At 44.8% G+C, this 25,722-nt stretch overlaps 1 protein-coding gene across 4 annotated transcripts in view; it reads right to left on the bottom strand.

The window, feature by feature from the left end:
- The window catches only part of SEC31B (SEC31 homolog B, COPII component), a 37,571-nt gene extending 12,229 nt beyond the window's left edge, over positions 1 to 25,342 (bottom strand). For 3 of the 4 annotated variants that reach the window (XM_076338646.1, XM_076338649.1, XM_076338650.1), the window contains exons 1-18: positions 25,288 to 25,342; positions 20,466 to 20,554; positions 17,667 to 17,790; positions 16,663 to 16,858; positions 15,766 to 15,861; positions 14,538 to 14,678; positions 13,879 to 14,021; positions 13,527 to 13,626; positions 11,362 to 11,523; positions 9,253 to 9,405; positions 8,290 to 8,520; positions 6,677 to 6,751; positions 5,985 to 6,068; positions 4,919 to 5,027; positions 4,343 to 4,521; positions 3,541 to 3,667; positions 1,807 to 1,952; positions 357 to 530 (exon numbers count right to left, since the gene is read on the bottom strand). In XM_076338646.1, coding sequence (XP_076194761.1) covers positions 357 to 530; positions 1,807 to 1,952; positions 3,541 to 3,667; positions 4,343 to 4,521; positions 4,919 to 5,027; positions 5,985 to 6,068; positions 6,677 to 6,751; positions 8,290 to 8,520; positions 9,253 to 9,405; positions 11,362 to 11,523; positions 13,527 to 13,626; positions 13,879 to 14,021; positions 14,538 to 14,678; positions 15,766 to 15,861; positions 16,663 to 16,858; positions 17,667 to 17,790; positions 20,466 to 20,544 — 2,319 coding nt within the window. In that variant the 5' untranslated portion in view covers positions 20,545 to 20,554; positions 25,288 to 25,342. Of the gene's footprint in view, positions 1 to 356; positions 531 to 1,806; positions 1,953 to 3,540; positions 3,668 to 4,342; positions 4,522 to 4,918; positions 5,028 to 5,984; positions 6,069 to 6,676; positions 6,752 to 8,289; positions 8,521 to 9,252; positions 9,406 to 11,361; positions 11,524 to 13,526; positions 13,627 to 13,878; positions 14,022 to 14,537; positions 14,679 to 15,765; positions 15,862 to 16,662; positions 16,859 to 17,666; positions 17,791 to 20,465; positions 20,555 to 20,869; positions 20,951 to 25,287 lie in introns of those variants that run through there. The other variant, XM_076338648.1, reaches the window with a different exon arrangement.
- Between the last annotated feature and the right edge of the window lie 380 nt (positions 25,343 to 25,722).

The following is a 25,722-nucleotide window of genomic DNA, read 5'->3' as shown; positions in this document are numbered from 1 at the left end:
TTTCAAACTACAAGGTGACCTCCCCATTCCCTTCCTCTACCAGCTAGTTTCAGGAATAGATGCAGCTTCCCTGGGGAGCTGCTTCCCAGCGTTGTTCTCCAGGAACCATTTTACAGTTCTATAAGCTCCCTTCCTTTTCCCTGAATCAAAGGCACTACAAAGAAAAAGCAAATGAAGACAAAAGCTGTGTGCTACAAAAACCCCCACACCTCTACTCTCAAGTTACCATTCAAGTTACCACAATTATGGTGAAACCTTAAGTCCTGAGGCATGTCAAAACCCAAGCTCGCTCTCACACAAAGTATCATTTTTCCTCATATGCTACTCTTTCCCACAACAACCCGTTTCTCACTCACCTCTTTAGAGCTGCTGGGTAGGTAATTCATTGCGGCTGCCAAGCATCCTTGTGATGCCAGGAGACTGGCATATTGGGTGATTCGTTCTGCCAAGACCGGGCCTGGCGCTGGTCCTGCTGTGCCTCGGAGCATCTCAATGGACCTGCTCAGCACCATCACCTTCTCTATGAGATCCTGAATAAGCCAGGGGGAGGGAAGAAATAGACCACTCAGAATCTGACTTGCTTTACTGGTCCATCTCATGCTGAGACAATACCAGATGGCTCTCCCCACTTTCAGCTGACATCGGGTCCAACGTGAACAGAAGTTACTCCACTCTGCACCAGATACTATCACTGATGACCATTTCCTCAGGTGCACTCCGTGGAGAAAAAACAGGAACCAGGAAGCAAACCCCGACACCGCTACTTTTATGGTAAGGGAAAAAAGAAAATCAGAAGCCACAAGGACATTTCAATCAACTGTGATCTTTTTACTAGGAAGATTACTACTGTAGCTCTAGGAGTTACAAGCTATCAGCTTGGAAGAGGAAGGATTAAAACCATACCAGGAGAAATTCACTAGGAAAAACTACTGCTGACAAACAGACCAGAAGGTTTTTAGTTATTCAAAGCTCCTTCAACTCCTAGAAATCAAATTAATGTTTATAGCTGTAGCATGATACATGCATCACTGGCTGATAACTGATAACTGGGAGAAGGCCAGTTTCAAACAAAACCAGGAATGCTGAAGATGCCTTTTTGTTGCTGTTATTTACTAGTGGGGTTGCAAAACCAGGGAACTCTGTAGCAGAGGGCATTATCGGCAGATATCTGAGTGGAAGAATTGTCTGGTTCATTCTAGCAAGTGATGGACACAACAGGGGTTAGTGACTTAGCTAGGACTTATTTAAGTGTAACAGGTAGGTAACAACACTAACTTAGAAGCCCTGATTCATCTGCAAGCTGTTACTTCCCATACATGATCATTCTACTTGTAGCGGGAATAATACAGTCTAGACTTTATTTTATTTTGCCAGAGGCTGTTCTGAAGGTACAGCCAGATAACTGGAGCATTACAGTTAGACGTGATAAGCACAGCAGCAAATGTACTCCCAGGCAACTACCAGTAGGGAAACAGGAACAGTCTAAACTTCCCTGACTAAAAGGAAGCTCAGAGATGACATCAGTATACAAAGACAGGCAGGTAGGCCATAACTCCTGTCCATGGCTGCGTTTACGTGCAGTGTAATCAGTACTCTCTAAATACACAAACCCTTAACGTTTAAGAGTGCAAGCCTCCTTTAGATGTAAGCCCATAATCCAGGCTAGAAGGAGATACCTTGGTGACTACGAACTGGTCTCCACTGTTTGCTGGAAGCCAGATACTCTGTTTGACGGGATAATGCAAACAGATCAGGGCTACCAGACTGGCCTAAAGAGGAGTCAAACCAACATTATAGCACCTGTACCTGCAGGGCAAGGGGTGACGAAGTCTCATGGTTTTTTACCCAGCATTCCACCAACCTCTCCACATTGCCTGATGAGATATAGCAGAGGCAGGCATCATTGGACAGGGCTGCATCTCCCTCCAACTCTAGCCGGGCACCCAGCATGTCTAGAGAGGAAGAAATACAGCCAACATTTAACACGCTCTCTTTTTGAAGAGCTCATTAGCCCCAGTGCTCATCTCTTAGCAATCCTACTCTGGCTTGGCATGAAAAGGTGTTGACAGCTTTGGACCTGCACCTAATTAGAATCATAGAATCATTTAGGTTGGAAAAGACTTTTAAGATCATCAAGTCCAACCGTAAACTTAACACTGCCAAGTCCCACTAAACCACGTTCTCTAAGTGCCACATCTACAGGTCTTTTAAATACCTCCAGGGATGGTGAGTCAACCACTTCCCTGGGCAGCCTCTTCCAATGCTTGATAACCCTTTAAGTGAAGAAATTTTTCCTAATATTCTATCTAAACCTCCCCTGGCGCAACTTGAGGCCGTTTCCTCTCATCCTATCACTTGCTACTTGGGAAAAGAGACGGACACCCACCTCGCTACAACCTCCTTTCAGGTAGTTGTAGAAAGTGATAAGGTTTCCCCTCAGCCTCCTTTTCTCCAGACTAAACAACCCCAGTACCCTCAGCCGCTCCTTATACGATTTGCTCTCTAGACCCTTCACCAGCTTCGTTGTATAATTCTTGGATAACACAGAGAAATGGGCATCACTAAGGAATCCCAAAGCCAACTTGGTTGAAAAAAGAAGTATTTTTTTTATACATCTGCCAATTTTTGTATGTCTGCCCAGACATATAAGAGAAAGAAAAACCCTTAAAAATGACAGATTAATTCAGTGAAAAAATCCAACGCTTTTTTTTTCCAAAGAGGTGTGGGAATCTCCAGGCAACAGTAGTGTCCAGTACCAGGGACAGATAGTAATCTGGTAGTTGTCAATGTTTAGCAAATGCTAGGAGGTAAAGGTGAGCTGGAGCTATCTCACTATCACCACCTCCACAGCCACTTTCCAACCCTACAATTTGGTCTGTAAAAGATATCATGTTTTCTTGCATTTCAAGGTGTGTCATCTTACTTGTATAAAGGGCTGGCATTTCTCCAACAGCACTTAGCTGTTCCCGCCAGCCAGGAGCTAGTTCCCAGCTACGCAGCATGAGTAACTTCATCAGATTCAGTCACTAGATTGCCCCCTAGCTCTGACTCTCAGAACAACCAGTTGCTGAGCATGTTGGACTATCAACAGGACTGAGGAAACTACTGAAGCCATCAAACGTTCATTAACCCCTGTTTCTGAGCTTAAAAGGAAGGGGAATGTGCTGGAAGGGGAAACCTCTTTCAGATGGAGTGAAGCCACCTGACCTTTTACTGTCAAGGAAATCCCTTTCTCCCAGGAATAAAATAATAAATATCACCCTCTTAGTGTCTCAGCCTAGTGCCTATCCTATTTTCTCCATGGCATTGGTAGAGGTGACAGGAAATATTAGCATATATAACTTTACACCATGATTCTCAGCTACAGTGTGCATCTATCATTCTCCTAACTCAACAGCCCACACTTATTAAATAAGTTCCAGCTAGCTGTAATGAGTAAGGAGTGCTTTCCTTCCTCAACTGTATCCACTTCTTTCTGTAAGCAGTCCAGAGGTGCCCTCCTCTAGGGGAAATCGTATCAAAACATAGTATGCTGCATACCACAGAGCTGGGTATAGTCCTCATGCTTTGAGTATGTTAACAAGATGGCCAGTGCCTCCTTCCAGCTCTGTAGATCACACGTGCAAACAATATCTTGCCAGTTCTGCTGCACAATGGAGGAAAGCAGCTGTAAGGGAAGCAGAAGGCCTGTCAGTCACTGAACACAAAGATAAGCTGACTGCTTAAGCAAGTGCATCCGCAGGGTAGCTCACTTTCAGGCACACTTCCCGCTATGCAGCAACTACCTCACTGTACATTAAGGTCCATCAATCCCAGCATCCCAATGTTAACAGCAGTTGGAACCCAATGCCTCTAAAGAAAGTAAAAAAGCCCAACAAAGCACTTAAGAGAATATGGAAACAGCCGCACCAGGCAAGACTAAAGATCTATCTAACACATATCCTGTTTCAGAGCAGCTAGTATCAATGACTGGCATATATAGTGTTAGGATATCCCAACCCCTGTTATGCTTCCCCATTTGTAAATTAATAAGCTAGGACCTTCCTAGCTGAGCTGTAAAGGGGCCGTATGCTCCACAGGTTACAAGCACGGGGAGCTGAGGCAGAAACCATTAGATTAAAAAAAAAAAAGGAACAGAAAACACAGACATTCTAGGTGGGCAACATGAAGTTGTCATAAAACTACGATAGATATTAGAGTAAATGTCAAGTCAAGAGGAGATGCACAGATTCTGCTGACATTCTATTTCCTGCCAAAGCATTTCCACATATATTCAGACAAACATCTGCCAAGATATCGCACACCTTCTCCTGCGCCGTGGGTACACAAAACTGTCACTTACCAGGGAGAGTTTTGTCTTCCGCTTGGCAAAGTAGCGCTTCTGGGTTTCCTTTAGGAGGTTCTCCCCACCAGCTATAGCTAAGATGATGGCATCAGCAAAGCGCTCTGCTCGCATGCACAGCTCCACTGCACCCTCAAAATTCCCCAGCAAAAGGGCTTGGCTGATGAGTCCATCCGTATCTACAGAGGTGAGAAGCAGAGTCAACCCATAGGGGCATCGTCCAGATGCATTGATGATGCTTGTTTTAAAGAGTAAAAAAAAATAACATATGGAAGCCCAGCTAGAAAAAAATTTGGAAACCCAAATCAGGTTTTGCACTTCAAAAAAACCACTGACTTGACTGTAAGTCTTCCATCATCTACAAGATTCTCCTATATTTTTAATGGGTCTTTTATCTGTGCAGAGTATTTCTCTGCACAATGCTGAGATATGCTGCATGACACTGAGAGGGGTCGTGTGTTTTAAAAGTATCTATCTGCTGGAGCGGACCAGATTCTTCCTGGTCTCTCTAATTTTCTGGTTTTCCCTCCTCTCCCCTTTTCCTAAGAGGGCAGAAACACACTTCATGTAACAGACCTTCTGTGACAGGAATCTCCAATGTGCTCATATTCTGTGGGATGAGGTTGTCAAAAAAGGCTGAAGAGGAGGAAACAGCAGCTACATCATCACTGGAATTTATCAAAAGCTGTGCAAAGAGTGCAAGAGGTTAATTAATTCATTGAACACACAGATCCTACCCAAAACAGTTTAGTGGATTACAGAGTGGGATGGGGCTGCTCCCCATTTGGCTGGGCATGCTCATATAAATCTGATTTCAACTTGGAAACCCATCATGCCTCCTGTCAGTGCTCTATCGACCTGCACAATTTCACCAGGGCAGCAACAAGAGCAATACTGCTATTGACAAAGCTTAGGATGGTATAAGACATGCAATGCCAACAGTATTGCTGGCCAGCGTTCATCAACTCAACTGCCAGCTCTTGAGCAAGCTGAACAATTTTGGATGGAAAAGGGACAAGCCCAGCAAGTGATATCTGTAACTAACAGGTAGGATCACAGCCATGCTTGGTGGTCGTCTATTGGAATGCAGGACACGATTGCTACCCCTAGAATATCTCAGCCAGTGTTTAAGGTTTGTGAAGAAGATTACTAATTTGAGGATAGCAGTTTTAGATACCTTAGAAGAGCAAAATTTACAGTGCATGGTGAACCAGGCCTTGGAAGGCATCTGAAGATGGACATCCCCAAATCATGTGAGAATACATTTCAAAGGATAAAGGTGAAAAGGAAAGAAATGCAAAAGAAATACCACAGCAGAAGCTTCACAGAGGAAATCCAAAACTGTAGCATAAAGTTAAGATGAGGTGAGGCTAATTCTGTCACTGAAGAAATCAGCACTGGTGAAGCAAGCCTTCTTGCAGTGTTCACAGATAGGAGTCCATCTTTCATCATTTGCTGATTTGTTTTAAAGGCAGAAGGGACTGCTATGATCATTTAGTCTGACCCTGTGAGGGTCGACAGGCCTGTGAACTGCCCTCTGCAATGCCTGCATTGAGCCCAACAACTTGTGGCTGGAATTAAACCTTGCTGTTCATTCTGCCCTCCACTGCTCTCCCAGGCTGGCTAGATGTACAGGACATACCTGATCTGGCTGTGCAGTGTTTGTCTCATCTGCCTCAGGAAGAGGCTGTTTATCTGGGATCCCATTACTCAAACATGAGGCGATCTAGAAAGTAACAGACATGCACAGAGTGAAGCCCCTGTCAAAGTTAAACACCCAGGCAGCAAAGCCACCAAGTGACTGGCAAGACCCAGACACAATTCCCCTGGCTCTTTCACCTGTTTGAAAAGTTCCACCTCTCCCTATTCCTGGCTGGCTGCCTATCAGAGGTTATTTATCCTTTTCAGAGCATTGTCCATGCTGCTGCAAGAGTTTCCTCCCCTGCAGCTCCATCAGTGCTATGCCAAACTGTCTTCATCTGTCACCTTCTTCCTGGCTGAGGAATCCCCTGAGATGCAGAGCGCTGGATGCTAGAAGAAGCTCTCACAACTCCGCTGTTGTTATACACTTCCCAGACACCAACAACTGGAAGCAAGATAACTGGGCTCAAGACCCCTTTGGTTTGATCCAGTACAGCTACAGTTATACCCTTACAAGTGCCCGTATTTCCTTTTTAATGGGGGGTACTTGAGGTGCCTCTCAGCTGAAATTTCATACGGTTTGGTCTTTTGTGTGCTGTCAGATCACTTACTCATTTCCGGTAGGGACCCTACAACTCTCCTGCAGCAGCTTTAGTCCTGTAAAGGTTTGTCTCTATTGGAAAGACCCTTTACCTTTTTTTGCAGTTCCTCTTTACTGTAGCCCAGCAGCTTGAGGAGTTTAGTCCTGGACTCCTGCTCCAGATTCACCTGAGTCCCAAAGGATATTAAAAAGACAAGAAAATATGTAAAATCCTAGACATCTACACACTGCCAACAGTTGGCTGCTTCTGGTAGCAGCAAAGTTTAGAGTTCAGTTTATAGATAAGGAACTCAACTATGACACATCCACCTAATGACTACTGTGGGAAAATCTATGGAATTTAAGTTATAATCATAACAAAAGGGTGAAATTCAAGTTTGTCACAATAGTTACAATTGAGGTACAACTGCGTATCAGGGCTATGACTGTATGCATACCTAGTGTACTTGGCCATTAATTCCCTGGATGGCCTAGGAATTGCCAAGCTAATCTCTGCACAGACACAATGGACTGATTTGAGTCCAGATGAAACTGAGACAAGGTGGTTGCCTGAACTCCTAGCTGGCTTCACAAAAATTAGTTAACTAATTGTTACAGAAGCTCCCTGGGTGGGAATTTCAGACAGTCCCAGAGATTCCCACAGGCTGCACGCAGCCTAATTGATAGGTGCTATTTGTATGCTTTAATGCGTGATTAACATTCTGCAAGGAGAATCTGTCCGTCTCAGTAAGTCCCAGGCTGTTCCTGCTACAGAACTGATCAAACCGTACATGGATAAGGCACTTGTAAACAGTCAGTAGAAACTGTTCTTGCAGATGCAGAAATGGTCATGCAGGACAGTCTTTTGTACAGAAGCTTGGTTTGTAGTTTAAGACAATCAATAGTAATAGATCTTGTATGTGCTGGAGTGGTCTCACAGGACCATGGGCCAGCTGGATTATAAAAATTCACTAGTACAACAGTTCAACATATCTCATCCAATGCAGCTGAAGACATTGTTGCAATGACCCTTGCAATGGAGACTACTGTCACCACCTAGACAACACCCGGCCATCCTATTCAAGAGATATGATTCCCCATGCAAATGTAATACTATGGAAAAGACCCCAGTATTTCGCCCCACACACAGTTTGCCTATGAGTGTCTGTAAACCACTACTAAGGCTAAGCCCTGCCTCTCCAGAAGGGCGGCCACTCCTTATTACCGAACCCTCGTATTACCATTGACATGGTAATATGTCAATGAAATATGTCAATTTCATTGACATATTACCAAATTGTCAACGAAACCATCGTCCTACGTAGGACTACAGTCAGTCCTCATGCCACCGCAGCTCTCTTCCCTTATTACTGGGGAATCTCATTGCCCATTTGGACTTTGCCTTGAGAAATAATAACGGTAGAGCTCCACAGGTAACAGGCAGATATAGCTTGGCAGTGGGTTGAGATGAGAAAATCCTGTTTAGCACCTTGACAGGAAGCCCAAATGAGTCCACTGAAAAGACCATTCCTACTGAAAAATAAGACAACCTCCAAGACCTCACCTGCAAAAACTTTTCTTCAGGCTAGTTAGTTACTTGTCTATTCAGTTCCATTTTATATCTTAAAGAACAGGAATATAAAAGGCTAGAGAGGACCATAATGAACACATTCATCATGTGGACCGTAAAAGAACTGACCTCTGTGTTTCACCACAGCCATCCTACCTTCAAGAAGTTCCAAAGGTTCTCATCAAATGGCAGCTTGGCTGTGTGGATCTTGCCCTGGCAGTAATCAAGGAGGTTCCCTGACTGCAAGGCCATCTGCAGTTCTCTGGATCGAAGCAGGAATTCAGTTTCAGTAGTGACTTGACTGATGAACACCTGGTGTGGATAAGTCTGCTGCATTTGCTGTCCAGGAGCTTTGGTAAGACCAAAGGTAATCAGTTTTCCTCCAAACTGAGAAAGACAGAGGGAGACACAGTAAGCATTCTTATAAACGAAGGTAAAAGCAACTCACTTAGTTCTTCATTTAGCAAGGCGGACTCAAGCTCCAGCTGTGATCACAAGGAACCCAAACAGTTTCATGTGTATGGATGGTAGGGACTTTGAGGGAGTTCACATCACAAGCCCTTCAGCTGAAGGCTGATAACCATGACACTTGTGTATGCGCTATCAGGCCTAGCCAATTGCAAATGCCAGAGAGGCACAGAGGAAAAAGTACCATTTGGAACTGTTTGTTCTTTTCTGACATGGAGAAGCAGGCTGCAATGATAAAAACTATCATACGAATGGCAGGCACTAAACAGGCAGAGAATGAGTCAAGCCACAGGCTAAAAGAACAATTCAGCCTTTCAATTTAGGAGCAAAGAGGTGAAGAAAATTAAATACCAGGATAGGAAGGAGAAAGAGGAGAATGGGAATGCATGTCACAGCCTACAAGGACAGCTTTTATAAGTCTTCCTTAGCTTTGTTAACTCCTACTTATAACCTCCCATTCTCTGCTACAGGACTCTTTCTTGTTGGAAATATATCTGGATGTTGAGCAAAAGACCTTCGCTCACTGCACCTTAAACAGGCATTAAAACAATAGCAACAGGAAGATAAAGGTTTCTCTAGCGAAAGAAATGGATCATGTCACAAGACAACACATCTATTGCATTTTAACCTAAGGATGCTCCATTCACTTACTGCAAATGAAACCCCCACAGGTCTGCGAATCCACTTGGGTGGCTTTTTTAATGGTGGAATCAAGGTGGTCTGAGCTACTTGCTCTGGCACTTGCAGAGGAGGAAGGATCTGTCCTGTGCCAAAGGGATCCAGGTTATTGAAGGAGGAAGAGATCTAGAATCAGATGGAGAAAGGAATAACATATAATTCAATTCCTCTCTGTACGGAGTAAGCACAAAAAACTATTGCTTAGTAATTAGTTACTTTCCTCGCTGATGAAGAAAGAGGCTATTACAGCACCTCTCCCTGGAATACCACCAAGCCCCTATGTGAGACAAATGGTATTTCCAAACAGTTCCAGAAATTATTTCTCAAGAAAGCTTCACCTTGAGAGATTTTCAAGTAATTTTTCCTTAGCAAGATGAAAAGTCCCTAACAAACACTGCTTGGCCTAGCACCCAGCTCATAAACACAGGAGTTACAAAATTACTTGTTTTATGCAAGACAGTGACAACATATGGTCAAAAGTTGTCCAACTCATTTCTTGTTTTGCTCACAAAGGAATGCTGACTCCCTTTCTGTTGCTGGGGTCTTTCAAATGGGCTAGTTTTAAGGACTGTCTCAAGCTTTTATAGCTTGGATGCGGCTGGTGAAATAATGTCTCCAGACTTTCTTGCCTAGACAAGTGAGTGTCAAAAGTAGCCCCTGATCTGGATTTCTGACATTTAGGAAGTCAGTGAGCATACATATAATGCTGTTCACAAGCATTCTTAATTTTTAACACTGTTGGCATACATTTGTTGTTTGCTAAAAATAACCCTGTTCAAGTTTGACTGGACCATAGGGCATAACTACAAAATACAGCCTACCACCATACCTGAAAGGAAGCAACATAAGGCTGATCAAGCTAAGGTTGCCAAACAAAGAATCTCAGGCAAGACCTACATGTTTCGTCTTTCAAGTCTTTCTTGAGGGGAAACCAATTCCAAAGACAGACCGTTTCCTGGAGGAACAGCTTAGACCTAACAGATCAATCACCCTAAACCTTCAAAAAATAAATACACACTACCAGGGTACCAGTAACATCAACCGCCAGGTCTTCAACAGAGTTTCTGTCCTGATACCATGGAATCCAGAGGAAAGAGACCTCTTGGTCATGAACTCCCCGCCTCCATAATTGTCATTATCTCCTCCTATTTGTGTTCTTACTTGTTATTCTATTTATCTAGGAGTTATTCTACCCTACTGTTCTCCAATTTTGAACAACGGAAGTGTGGTGCATGCACATGAAGAATGCACAGAAAGAAAATTCTCCATGGGTTAAATAAATCCTTAATCTCCTACAGCTGTTGCTTGATAAAGTATTTTCTGTCTCTTGCAAATCCTATGAAGCTGAACTCAGTCAGCTGTAAATGACTATATAAATAACACTTAAGCCAGCTCATACGTATTCTCTTAAAATCTGTATTGTAAGGCATTTGTTGGCTGGGAGAGAGGGAGGGAATTAAAAGACTAGACACCAGATTAAAACTAAAATTTTAGACAGTACTGACATTTAATCTGTTCAGAGTTTGCCGATCTATTCATTGGCCAAGTAATGGGTTTCAGTATCAAATATTAACATGCTCCAAGTTATAGTCAATTGACTTGAGGAAAATTGCTAATAGTGGCGTATAAGCTACTTTTTAAAATTCTCTTCTGAACTGATAAAGAATAACGTATTGTATTAATTAGTATCAATGTATTTAATTTTAACCTAATGATAAGACAAGCTTGTTGCTCTAACAGGTGTGCTGCTTTATTTTTAGTCTAGTAGTAATAACCATAAAATATATATAACATCAAAATTACACTTGATCTTGGTTCTCTTTACACACTTTAATGAATTTTACAAGAAATACTGAGACACCTTTGTCAAGAGGCAATGTAGTCCCTTTGGGACTTGGTGGATATTAAGTCCCCACACAGGTAGCTTCTGGTTCCCACACCATACAGCTATACGTCCTGGTGGGTGGGACAGACTGCATTGCATAAAAATCATACTGTTATACATGTGCGCTTCTAACGGGCTCAGAAGTCAGGTGAGTAACTGCCAATCTGTCAAGCCATAACATGTTCACGGGACTTTACCTTGTCAGCCTGTGTCTTCTGCTGAGCTTCTAAGTTCCCACCCATAACAGAATAAATGTTGATCCACCCATCGAAAGTGGCAGCAGAGAAGACCGAAGGATTCCTAGGACACCACTGGACATCAAAGCACCACTGACTCCGAATGGGCAACTCATAAACCACCTATCACAGAAAGAGAGAAGGCAGAAGCACAACATGAATAGTCCCCTGCTTTCCCCAAATTACTTGCCAACAGCAAGCGTGGCACATTTTATTTACATATCACTATTGTATACAAGTCTCTTATTTTTGCTTCTTGAAGGACGCATTTGCAACCAAGTTATAGCACATTGAGCCCAAGCAGCAGAAAGCCACAGACAGCTGCTATACAATAGGATTCTGATTGTAGAACAAAATCCAAAAGCAACAAGTCAGTTTTGATCTGCTTTCTAAGTATTACTGTATCAGAGTACTATAGTATCATCGCACCTGCTGTTAACCAAGGGAGACACACCAGAAAACAACACAAGAAAAACAGGAGCCAAAAGGCAAGAAGGTGTCATGAGCAAGAACATGTAAACAGAAAGAATAGTCTGGAATAACAAATTTGACAAGGAAAATAAAAGCCTACAGAAAGAAGTAGAACAACAAAAGAGGTCCGTAATAGCTACAGATGAACTATGAAGGATATTGCAGCCAACAGGTTTCTGGTCCAGCACTCAAAAATCCAAAGTTCAATTCATAGCCCAGTCACGGACTTCCTCCCTGATGTTGGGCAACTCACTAACACAGCCTTGACTTTGAACCTCCAGTTTGTAAAATGAAGAGATTTCCTTTATGCTTCACAGGCACAAAGCACAGAGAATCACAGCTTCCTTCTCTATGGGAACACGATCTGCATTTCCTGTTCCCAGGTATGAAACCTTGCATTTACTTATATTAAAATCTAGATTGCTAAATTAAAAAAAAAAAAACAAACCAAAAAAACAACAAAAACCAAAAACCCCAAACATCCCCAAAAAACAAAGAGAGCAGCCCTTCCCCCAAACTTACCAGATCAGCCATTCTGTATAACTGTACTGTCCTTACTACTGAAAACCTTCCCAATTTTTGTATCACCTGAAAATTTTCTGTTCATTGGTACCAAGTCAAGAGCAGCCCCCTAACAATAGTTTATGCATGTCTAACTTGAATTTGGACTCTGCAAATCTACAGCAGCATGCATAAAGATGAACCAGCTGCACTAAAATTGTTGTTTTACATTTTTCCGCTAAAACACAGTGAAAAGACTTTTGTAAAAATTAAACATCAACAATGTTTCAGTCTGATTCTCTTCTAACCACTAGACATCTGTACAGAGTGAGTGTCAAATCCCATGAAACCACAACAGCAGCATTCCATGCATTTTATGAAAATGAATTAATTTTTTCCATGCCTCCAAGGCAAAGGGGGTCAGCTAAGTGAAATTGTCCCATGAAATGAACCCAGCCTGGGGCTCCCAGCTGGACTTGTACAGTATTGTTAGAGTACTTTCCCCATACTATCATCAAGATCAACTGCGTGAATTTTGTTCAAAGTTCAAAATTCAGTTCTACCCAAAAATTCAGCATTGAATGAGTAGGTGTGCAGAAAATTTTTTTACACAGTCCTATTTTAATTCAGGTGATACCTAAATATTTCAAAGATGGTAATTTTGAGATACATAACTAGATAAGAACATACATGTGAAACCACTGTACTATGAATAAAGTTTACACACATATTTAATTACATTGTTCCCCTCTCAATGGCCCTAACAAATGGTCCTCATTCTCCTTCAAGTTTCCCCCCAAAAAACATACGACCCTAGGAGAAGGAAGAAGAAGAAACAAATGGACACAGAGAACACTACATGCGTGAGCGTAGCAAAAGTAATCATAATTAGCTGAAACTAGGTTTTAGTTAAAGCTTTCTTCCCTCTATGACCTCTGGATGCAGATATATCAGAGAAAATCTCTGCCTGTCTCTGTTGTTTTCAGTCTGGATATGGACAACACTCTCATTCACTCCAGACAGGAAGAGTGCAGAAGACGTACTGGAGGAAATTACATCGGCACTCCACCGGGATACAGAGAAGGGACACACACATAGCATAGCACACAGCTCTATAAAGCAGAACATGTGTACTTGTAGCTGTGGTTATGTACCTCCCCCATACTTGGGTTCCAGCATAAGATCCGGTTGTCTTTGGCGCTACTCAACAGCAGTTCAGGGTCAGCCTGGCACCAAGAGACAGAGAGAACTCCCCTAAGATAGAACAGAAAGAAATCAGTCATATTTCATAGCCAGTCCACTCTCCCACCCTGTCACCAAGAAAGCAGCATGCACCAGCACTTAAGCTCAGAAATGCTAGTTCTCATCTCTACCCTCAACCAGATTCATCTCTGAAACAAAGCAGGCCTAGCAAAAAATCATAGTTCTCCTAAGTCCAGTCTCCCAGATGTCTGCCTTTTACACATAGAGATCCTTGAAAAGGCAACACAACAAGCAGGCCCTCACCTCGTGTGCCCTTCCAGCTGGCTCAAAGGAGAGGTAGCAAAACGTAAGTCCCATATTTGGATCACTGGCAAGCGGTCATCCTCAGAGGAAAGGACTAGCTGGGTTGCAACTTCTGGATGCCAGGCCATTCCTGAGCAATGCATCTACGGACAAAAATAGCATAGGCTGAAAATTCAGCAAAGCAAGCTGGCAATAGCACAAACGGCTTAGAGCCACATCATTCTGCACTTAACTCGCCTAGAATGCTTGACATAAAGCAAGTCTAGCAATGTCTTGCTGTGGGAAGCACGTATTTCTACCTTCTCTACACAGCAAAAAACCCACTAACCATACAGAAGTTGAAGGACTAGTTCAAAGTTGAACTCTGAAGACAGTTGGGATTAAAACACAGGAGGCTTCTCATAAATGAGCTGTGAACATAAAAATTGAATGCAAGTGTGCCCTAATTTTAGGAACAGCTACAGGTCTTGTTTCTCCATTTCATTAGGGGGAAAAGAAGAAAAAAAAGACAGAGGTGCTTTGAGGCTACAGCTCCAAGAGAACCAGTCCCAACAGCTCCCACAATAAAACCACTTGATACCAAGAGCCTGTGCCACTGCTTTGCAGTCACGTGTGGCATGTTGTAAGCTCGTTAGAATCACAGCCTTTCCTCCACTCACTCTGTTGCTGTGGTCACTGACTTTGATGATAGGCTCATTCTTCCTGAGGTCCCAAACCACAGCCTTGCCGCTGGGGTGAGCAGAGGACAGGATATGCTGCACCTGCTGATTCCAGGACACCACACTGATGTCTTCATGAGGCTGCCAAGACAGGAAAGGCCACACATTCATCATCCCCCTGTTGAGGGAACACTAATCACAGGATTCTGTCACTAGCATAACTATGGGATTTGATGATTATATAGATTCCTCTCTTCAATCACTGATCAGCTAACTGGAAATATCAGCAGCACTAACCAGAAAGACTAGGGAGCATGGAAAGCCCTTTACTCACAGAGTACAGCGGACAGTCAAATTCTATGGGGGAATGTCACCTGGAAAAGCACCTTTGCATTTTGGAAGCAGGTACTGGATTCTGCATTGGCCAAATGTGTTATAAATCAGTCCAGAGAGAACTGCAGCTGAGAGAACATAGATGCTTCTACCCTGACTCCTGGGATGAACTTAAATGGAAAGATGACCTTGTGCAACATTTTAGGAGTGCAGTGAGATGGAAAATGATGAAGCATTCAAGGCTAATTGTCATTACTGTATCTACTGCAATGCAGGAGATAGGCAAGGAAACAAATAGGCTTATTGGAGGAAAAACTTGGCCTGCTTTTAGGCAAGTTTACTATGATTTTTCCACTTTCAGGAGTTGATTGCCCTGAATAACATAATCAGCATCAGAAGATCAGAAGCTTCTTCCTCTTCAGACTCAGGAAACATTATCTAGGAGTAATAGCCAAGATGCATTAAATGGCTCACTGGCTCTGTTAGGGATATTACTTTCATGAGATATGAAAAGCTTCAGCTGAAGCATGAAATAAATTCATTCCTCAGAGAAGGTCCAATAAACCTTCTTAATCCATGACACATGCCCCAGCTGGATCACAAGATAACATGGTCAGTTACTTGATTCAAATCCACAAAGAGCTTACCCATCCAGGCAAAGTGCATCCTTCCAGAGCTTGCCAGCCTACCTCCCCTCCCTTTACAACACTCTTTCCACCTCCCCAGAATGAAGCCGATCAGTCACTTCTGGTTCATTTTTCTCCTGACAGACATCAAGGTCATTCCTCCCTCACAGACTTACTAGACCAGGATGACTCCACACACTCACATCTTTTTGCCTTGCCTACTGAGATATAAAACTGCAGGGGTATTGCCCAGAGGAAAACTCATTTACCTGTGATTTAGCCCCTGGAGTCATAGGCACACTGAAGTTATTCAAGTCCCAGATGAAAATTTCAGAATCATTGGCTCCAGAAGCCAAGAGGTTACTCTGTAGGAAAAAAAAAAGCTCACCTGAGTTTCCTGCTCCCAGGGAAAGAGGACTGATATCTTAAAAATAAATGTAAGCAAAAAACCCAAAATCTTCCGAAGTCAGACGAGAGCTGCATTTCACAGCCACTGGTAAGCAGAAAGATATAACCAGACTATAAACCAAGCACATCTCTGGCCTCTGTGCCTTCAGCTCTGCCATGGTACAGACCTGTTTAAAATTTGTCTAGCAAGCTGTATGTGCAGGTGGCTGCTGTTACCATCATGAAACTCTACCACAGGCCTGGAAGCCACTGTCTCTGGCCAGCTGAGCCTTTGCCCTGCATCCTGGCACCAAGGACATTTCTTCTGAGAAGATGCAGGCTTCCCACAAGGGTCTGCAGACAACTTTCAATTTGCCTTTGTGCTACCATGAGAACTTGTGTTCTGTTCACTACTTGCTTATGTTGCAGTCCCTTCAAGTGTGATCAGAGACCCACTGAATTAGACACCAACTGAACAAATGAAAACAAAAGAAGTTCTGATTTCAAATGGGTAATGGTCTAACATGTAACAGTACTACAAGACACGTTTTTACAGAGAGCTAAGAGACTTGATCAAGGTCACAGGGGAATTCAGTGGCAAAGCTGCAAACAGAACCCAAATCTGAATCCCAAACCAGCCTTCTGTCAAAACTACCATGCCTCTTTCAAGTTAAAAAGTGTTCCTTCAGTTTATAAATCTCTATACACAAGGGAAAAAATGTATTTTTTAACACGGAAGTTAACTTTCGTCTGGTTATAAGTATCTTAATGTTGCATACCTGGAAAGGGTTGAGGTCAAGGGCTCGAACAGGACCTGAATGCTTCTCTGTCTGCCCAATTACAGGCTCGCTCTTTGAAGCCAAGATGTGGTGCACATTGTACATTGTCAGTACACCATTATCCCCTCCACCAATGATCACTCCAGAGGACTCCGGAGAACCATTTCCAAAGTTACCCCAGATCAGCTTATGAAACCTAAAAAATAAGAAAATAAAGCTGGCGTAGGCCACAATATTTGGTGGAAGTCAAGACACTCTCTGCATTACCAAAAACCACATCCATGTTCCGACCTATCAAACAGAACCATCAGTCTGCACCTTAACCATTTCCCTTTTAAGAGGACTGTGGCTCTTGCATGCAAAAACAAAAAAAAAAAAAAAAAAGAGAAATGAGCTTCCTTCCAAAGACTTTTAAAGGGAACTTCACAAAGGAAGAGCTTGTGTCTCTTTGTTTTGTTTGTTTAAAATGTTTAGGACCTCACATGGGATTTGGTGGGTGAAATCCTCTAACCTACACTATATAGAAAATTAGATTAGAGGACTATGTGCCTTCTTTTCCAGAGCTGTTATCTGAAAAATATGTTTACCCCCTTTAAAACCTGCTAGTTAGAAATCAAGGCTGTGTTTTATACTGGGTGCAAATCTCACCCACACTGATAAGCCTAAGAAACCACCTTGTCTTAAAAAGCTGGAAGATAAGTTTCACTCTGCCTCTAGTGTCTTTATTGCAAATCATTAGCTGCAGCAAATTCACATGATACAGAATGACTCTACTGACTGACTACCACATAAGTCCTTTCAGATTTCTCCAATGGTCCAACTGCTCTACTTTTACACCCAACATGATCTGTGTCGACAAAAACATTCAATTCTTGAAGACAGAGGTCAACTGATCCAAAAGGTCACTTTATACCCTGAAAACATGATCTCCTCCTCTCCTTTCTTGAACCAGAAAAGCCCTTTTCAGTTCCACTGACTGACACATCAGTATGAGCCTCTAGTACCTGTTTGAGGCAGGAAGTGTTCCTTTCTGCTTCATGTCCAGGGAGGGATCCCTGAAGTCAACCTCAAATATTTCCAAGGTGGCATTTGTACTGAAGGATGCATCCAGTTGCTGGGCAGATGTTCCTAGCAGAAGTACAAGGGCAACACAAGTGGGCACTTTTTTCAAGAGCACAAGATACAAAAAGAGCAAGGCACTGGAAACCTACTTTTCGTAGACAACACAACCTTGGTGTTGTGCCCGTTCAAAGAGAGGACATGTCTGAATACCTCAGAAAGAGGAACCAACGATTATGACAAAGACTTTGAAAGAAATTAGAACTTCTTCAAGAAATTCTGGGCACCAGGGTCACTTGCACAAATAATTTTCTCTCTTGGGATAGATAGAATTCATATATCCTCTTCCAAGCAACCACAGCTTCTGATATTAAGTCCTTATCTAAATTACAAATGTAGTCGCATCATGAAACCCAGCTACAATTATGATCCCAAATACTTCTGTATACTGCTCCTCAACCATGACCAGATGTCTTGATCAGACCTTCTAAACCTAGTCTACAGCTAAAGTTCTTCAACCTTAGCCAACCAAACACACCCCAACGACCCACAGACAGCTAGCAGTCACACAGTGGTGGCTTCCTTCCTTCTCCCTAGCTTACAGAATAAAAGCTAAAAATTGATTTAACGTTGCCTAATGGGACACTGCCAGGCAAATAGTCACCCAGTTACCACAGGGATGCTTTGTAACTGCCTGTGGCATAGAAAATGCCCAAGAGACTATTAAAAAGCGGTACAAATTATGAAACTATGCAGTTTCTGATCTAAAGCAGACTGGAGCCAAGACCTTTGGTCCAACCAAAACTCTGGCCTTATTAGCGAAACACAAAATAGACTATCTACCCCAAAAATGGTAAAGTTGCTTTTAAGGCAACAGTTGAACTTTTGTCACTTTCTTTTGACAGTCATCCCTGGGAAAAAGAAAAAAAATCAAAACAATATGGCAGTGCTGCACAACCCAGGCAGGAGACAGAGCTGACCAGTTCTCATATTGGGCAGACAACTGTGGTGGGTTGACCCTGGCTAGACACCAGGTGCCCACCAAAGCTGCTCTATCACTCCCCCTCCTCAGCTGGACAGGGGAGAGAAAATACAAGGAAAGGCTCGTGGGTTGAGGTAAGGACAGGGAGATAACTCAGAAAGTACCGTCACAGGCAAAACAGACTTGACTTGGGGAAATTAGTTTAATTTATTACCAATCAAAATCAGAGTAGAATAATGAGAAAATAAAACCTAAATCTTAAAACACCTTCCCCCCACCCCTCCCTTCTTCTGGGCTTAACTTCGCTCCCGAATTCTCTACCTCCTCCCCACCCAGCGGTGCAGGGGGACGGGGAATGGGGGTTGCGGTCAGTTCACCACACGTTGTCTCTGCTGCTCTTTCCTCCTCAGGGGGAGGACTCCTCACACTCTTCCCCTGCTCCAGTGTGGGGTCCCTCCCACAGGAGAGAGTCCTCCATGAATTTCTCCAACGTGAGTCCTTCCCACAGGCTACAGTTCTTCAAGAACTGCTCCAGCGTGGGTCCCTTCCACGGGGTCAAAAGTCCTGCCAGCAAACCTGCTCCAGCGTGGGCTCCTCTCTCCACGGGGCCACAGGTCCTGCCAGGAGTCTGCTCCAGTGCGGGCTTCCCGCGGCATCACAGCCTCCTTCAGGCATCCACCTGCTCCAGCGTGGGGTCCTCCACGGGCTGCAGGTGGATATCTGCTCCGCTGTTAACCTCCACGGGCTGCAGGGGGACAGCCTGCCTCACCATGGTCTTCACCAGGGGCTGCAAGGGAATCTCTGCTGGTGCCTGGAGCACCTCCTCCCCTTCCTTCTTCACCGACCTTGGTGTCTGCAGAGTTGTTTCTCTCACATATTCTCACTCCTCTTTCTGGCTGCAGTTGCTGTCGTACAGTTGGGTTTTTCCCCCCCCTTCTTAAACATGTTATCACAGAGGTGCTACCACCATCACTGATGGGCTCGGCCTTGGCCAGTGGTGGGTCCATCTTGGAGCCGGCTGGCATTGGCTCTGTTAGACACAGGGGAAGCTTCTAGCAGCTTCTCACAGAAGCCACCCCTGTAGCCCCCTGCTACCACAACCTTGCCACGAAAACCCAATACAACAACCCAAGCTGTCAGTTCCACACAGACACTAAACTCACCTACTGCCAACTCAGTGAACCGACTGACTTTGTGTTTCAGGAAATAAAATTACTATAATAATAGTGAATAATGAATAATATCAACAAACTGCAAATTTAAGGTTTTGCAGAAGTATTGAAAATTGAATGTTAACCAAAACAGGCAACTTTAGGGAGAAGAGGTTTCTATTATTTGATTGTCAAGCCATGTGATAATGGCTGAAGACCAACAAAAGTAAAAGTGAGCTTAAATGAACATAACTAGAACGAATTTTTTTTCCCCCACAGACATACCAAGTATGTAACCTTATTTTGTTTTATTTTTCATAGCAAGCAGATGTTGGAGTTCATACAGACTTAATCAGAAGTTAGATCAAAAAAGCCACGTATTCACGCTTTGAAAAATCACTGGACTTTAAGGTGTCAAAGTTGGACATAAAAGTAATCCTCTACCGACCACTTTAAAAAAAAATAAAGGCTGTAATGTTTTCGGTATATTGCTTGTAAGTTTGCCAGAGATTATTAAGGCGGGAATTGTTGAAAGTTAAAACCAATACAACTCTACATAAAATCTCTCTGTGACTCATACTTTAATATTCATGAATTGCGAAGAACTTTACCTGTTGCTAGATAAATGGGGTGGTTGTTTGCTGGACTCCATGCCTGGACAGCTGTTCGCTCAATTTCCTTTAGCTTCATTTTCTAGGCTCTAAAAGAAATTTCACACAGTGGTTAGAACAGCCAGATAAAGTCAACATGAAAACAATCACACCAGTAACAAGATATCCCCCTTACCAAGATACCACAAGAATAAATCGCTCTCAACAGGAAGAAGTTACTTGCCACTGAGGTAGTGGATACAGTTTTACTGGAACAAATTAGGCTATTTTAGAATTCATAAAAAACCCCCACAATCCCAGCCGTCTGACCCCAGATTTTCTTTCATATATAGCTCTCTTTTTCATATACTCCAATTACAGGAGAGTTTCAGAAAAAGGAAGGGGATCTAAATTAAACAACATACTCAAGTCTTCAGTCCAGGACGGTTTAAATCAGCTGCAGAAATTAATTTAAACAAATGTATTTGCAAAGCACTAGTTGCTCTCTCTGAACAAGCTGATGTCAGTATATACATAGGCAAAAAGGGAGCAGGAGGAATCTCAGGGCAGGCTAAATTCTAAGCAGAAAAGTGACGTGGCAACAGAAAACAAAGTGCAATGCTATCATGTGCCAATTCAGTTAATGTACTTTGTTCTCACTCCTATGAGAAGCGAAAGGAAAAAATCATTTGACTTTCTGCTTAAGTTTGTAAATGGTAGGAGAAGGTGAGAAGAAGTGATCCAGAAGTAACTACTGGGTTTCAATCTCAGCTCTGACAACAATTCTTTTTATTTACTCTGGATAGATCAACCGATACCTGTAAAAGAGGAACACAACTTCCCCATGTCACTGCAGAGAGGTTAGTTGCACAATAATGAAGCAGGATAATTGAAAGTCAAACATCAACAGCAGGCAGCCAGGAGGCTGCAAAACTGAATATAAATACTAATTATTGTTCCACGCAGGATCCCATTCTTGCTGAGCAGAAAGCACCCAGCACCTCCCCGTCCCAGACTATGCCCAGGCCTTCTAGGCATGTCAGCAACATAAATGATGTGTGGACGTATCATTCACAAGCTAGCGGGGTCACTCTCATGAGCAGTTCCTAAAACCTTTCGAGCGTGGCTGCAGTGCAGTCTTTTAACTCTAGCTGAACAGAGCTGCTAACTATGCACTCAGATGATATCATGCTGAATAAAGTAAAACTGTCAGCAGGCAGCACAGCAAAACACTCTGCATCTTGCCAGCTCGCTGTGATTAACCTCTCCTGGTTACTTGACGCTGTTCGTGTTAGCCAGGCTGACGGTTAAACCACAGTCTGCATCTCGTGGCCCCCTGTTCAGATGCAGGGCTACAAGTGTCAGCACTTCAGAGTTTGGCCTTACTCAGGCCAGAGTATGGATGATTATTAGTAACCAAATTCATAAAGGTAGCTTGCTGTGGCCAGCCCACTGTCTGGCCAAACCATCCAAAAAAAAAACCCAACCCAGTTTTGAAAAAGCCTTCTGTCATCTTGTGGCTTACATGAAGCTATGGCCTCCCGAGGCCCACACAAGGGGAAATCTGGTTAGCGTTACTTCTTGGGCTTGGACCTCCTGGCTAATAACTCCACACCCTTTTTAGGGTTTCTTCTCCACCACCAGTCAGAAGATAAGGACATCCTCTCTCTCCCCCATGCACTATCAGGATATGCTGTTTGGTTAGAATTTATTTAATGCTTTTTAGCATTAGTCTGCAGCAGTATCCCCCAAAGCTCAAACTGCCTATTGCTATTCTCACATTAACCTTATCCCAACTTAGCTGAGGCCCTGAGGGATCTGAACAGAACTCGCGTACAATAGAACAAGTACAGCTCTTTCCTCATGCAGCCTAGGAACAGGTGGAAAAGTCATCTCCTCCTCATCACCATAACAGACCTCTAAAGCTTAGTTTCCAATCTTCCAGCACACACTTTGTGGGGTACTCATTAGGGCTCCATCACATTCTCTCTGCCAAGAAGTTCCAGCGCCTACTCGTCTGTCTCCTGTACTAGTGCAGGAACATTGTCCGGGTCTCCTGCCTGCATCAGCAGTGGGGGAATGAAAATATCCCCAGGAGGAGTCAGGTGAACCTGCTAGCAACAGCCTACTGCACAAGGCACTACCTGACTCCACTGATGTGGGGGAGCAGGACAGCTGGTATGATCCTTACCAGTCCCTTTCTTGCCTCTTCCTCCTCCAGTTACAATCCATCAGCTGTAGGAGCTGGCTGTACATACAGGCCTCACTGCTTGTTGTTTTTTAAGAGAGCAACTCCCCTGTGAACATTATTAGACAATGGCCAAGAGACCTCTTCCCTCTAGTAAATTAACTGGTAAGAAAACAATGAAGAGTGCAACCATCACAAACTTAGCCAGGTGAACGGTACAAGCTCCCACTCCTTACCCTCTGTCCTGGACTGACTGCATGGCTGGTACAATTTGCATTTAACACGCAAAGAAAGATAAGCCACAAAAAATGGGCAGAGCAGTATTGATCAATTGTCCAGCTTTTCTTGTCAATAGAGCATTTTGCATAAGAAAGTCAACATTACTGTTCTCTTTTCACAAACTTAAGTCAGGACAGAACGTGAAGGTAAAGTGTCTTGCCCGTAACTCACCTAGACATAGGAAAGCAAACAAGGCACCATTTAGAGTGGCTCAATATCAACAGAGTAACTGTAGAAGTGCTGGATCATAAGTATTGAACAGGTACACTGTGTCCCTGGTCCTCAAGGCAAAGCAGCAGTAGTGCCAACAGACTTGAGAAGGCCCACAGGAGATGCGTAAGAAGCCAAAAGATCACAGTATCACACCATCTCTTAAGCACCTCCTATCAGTTCAGCTCCATTGCAGCTGAGGTTCTGCAGGGATGCAGCAGCACCTCCTACTTAAGTCAGTGGGCTCTGAGTTTGGAAGGGGAAAAAAAAAAAAGCCTGATTTGAGTCTTACTCTTAGAGAAGTGATCCTTCTATACACTGTGCATGTCTATATCCAGGGACAGGACTCACGATCCTTAAAGCAGGAAAAAGTCCTTCTTTAGCAACCTCTTGTGGCTGCTTGAGAAAAATTCAGAAGTATTGAACTCTTCCACAGGAGAATTTTTAGGGAGAGGTTGCCACCTGCTGCCATCTCCCAAAATAGCATCTAAGACTTCTGAGAAAGCTCGTGCTTTTCTCAGGACCTCTAATTAATTAATCATGACAATTCTTCCTCCTCCTCCTTCTACAGACATCCGATTACAGATCTAACGTTTTAACGAATCTCAGCCCCAAAGGGAGTCGCAGGACAGAAGCAGCATTTCCCCACAGCCTCCCCCAGCCATGGTTTCCTGCACAGTGCCCTTAAAAGGCAAGTGCCTGCAAAGCAAAACCCAGCAGGCCAGAGCGCTCCCCACCACTGGGAAATGGAGAGCACACAGCTAAACAGTGAAAAGTAAAAACACATGTTCTCAAATCGTGATGGACCATGCAAACAATGCTGACAGAGGCAAGAAATTCCTCACCTACGTTAACTTGAAATACTTGTGGCTTTAGAGTGCATTGCAAAAGACCATGGTGGTTGTTGTATCAGCTAATTGACCCTCAAAGCTGCCATGATAATCATCCCTGGTATCACTCTAGCGAGGCCTTCTCTCTCTTGCACCACCCAAATACTGTCAATCAGAAATCCCCTCCTACTGACTTTCCCAATCCTCCTGCTGCCACTGGGCACCCAACCATTCCTCTTCAAACAGTTCCTGCTGATACTGGACTTTCAGCACAGCACAAAAGGGAGCCAATAGCCTGAACCCCCCTTAGCTAAAGGTGAAACTTGGGCAAAACAGAAGAGACTTGTCCAAGGTCACCCAGGTGACAAGCAGCCACCCTAAGAATTGAAAAGGGCCTCTCAGCCATGACACAATGGTTGATACACAAACCGCCCTACAGCCTCCATATCCCAGCGTCAACTTAAAATCTTTGTACTGCCCCTTCCCTTTGCGTTGCTCTGACACTCTCCTTTCGCAGCTCCCCAATACCCTATAGCCAGGCTGTTCTCGTAAGCACTTATTATAAACCCCGATTACAGAAGGCAGAAGGCACAGAGACGCTAATCTCAGCTAATCATTGGTGTTTGCAAGGTGGGGTTGTTGCAGGGCACGGCTCAGCACATTCCTCCATGACAGCTCCCATAGCATATAAAGAAACTTCTTGTGCTCTGAGCACTTTCAAAAGCTATTGCTAAGTGCCACAGCACTGTACAGATGGGAGTGCGTATACACGTATCTAGTCAGCTTGCTCCGCACAACAGCATTACGCTGTATGATAGTGAAAAAGAGGGGAGGTCTAGGAAGAAAGCATTGACCTCGGACACCGGGTGTCACAAACAGGCTCTCGGCTACGCCAGAGGCCTCTCCGCGGCCCGGGTCAAACAGCTTAGCTCCCCCCAGGCGCTCCTCGCCCGCCGCTGCCCAGAAGCCGGCCCGCCGGTGGAGGGGAAACAAGCTCCGGGGCTCCCAGGGCACAGGGGTAGGGACAGAGCCACGGGACCCGGGGACGGAGCCGGCACAGCGACGCCGGGGCGGGCAAGGTAGCAAAGCAGGCCTGGGCTAGCGGGGGAACGGGGGCGAGGAGCCCGGCGCCGGGCCGCGGCAGGGCAGGGGTTGCCGCAGGCGGGGCTGGGCTGGGCCGGCCCGGGGGCGGCTCCCGGGCCCGGGCCCCTGCCCCTGGTAGCGGGGCTGAGGGGCGCGAGGGCCGGGGCAGGAGCAGCCGCTCGCGTCAGGCCGAGCAGAGCGGAGCGGAGGCGGCGGGGGAAGGAGGGAGGAGGAGGCGGGCGGCGGCCCTTACCGGCTCGCTGGCCGTCCCCGCCGCGCCGCCGACCCGAGCCCGAACGGCTCCTGCAGCTGAGCCCTCGCGACGGTGGCCGCCGGGAGCCGAAAAGCCCCCGCCCGCGGCCCCGCCCCCTCGGCGCCGCAGGGAGCGCGCGCCGCCCGCCCCGCCGCGCCTGCGCAGGCTCCAGCCTCAGGCGGCGGCGGGAGCTCTCGCCGCTGTGGTACCGCCGGCGGCCCCGGGGCCGCCGCGCAGGGCGGGGGCCGTCACCGCCGGCAAGGTGGGGGAGCCCGTCCCCTTGGGAGTTTGGCCACTACCGTCCTTCGGGTGCGTCCCGAAAGTGTGTGTGTGGGGGGGGGGGGGGCGGCTGCTTTCAGTCTCTCCTGACCAGGTTCAGGGTGTCTCTTCCTCAGCCGCGGCACCACGACCGGGGGCCTCAGCACCGCGCTCCCA

The sequence above is a fragment of the Aptenodytes patagonicus genome, chromosome 5, assembly GCF_965638725.1.
Source record: "Aptenodytes patagonicus chromosome 5, bAptPat1.pri.cur, whole genome shotgun sequence".
Lineage (NCBI taxonomy): Eukaryota > Metazoa > Chordata > Aves > Sphenisciformes > Spheniscidae > Aptenodytes > Aptenodytes patagonicus.
The sequence above is the reverse complement of the archived record's forward strand: the minus strand, read 5'-3'. Positions and strand labels throughout refer to the sequence as shown.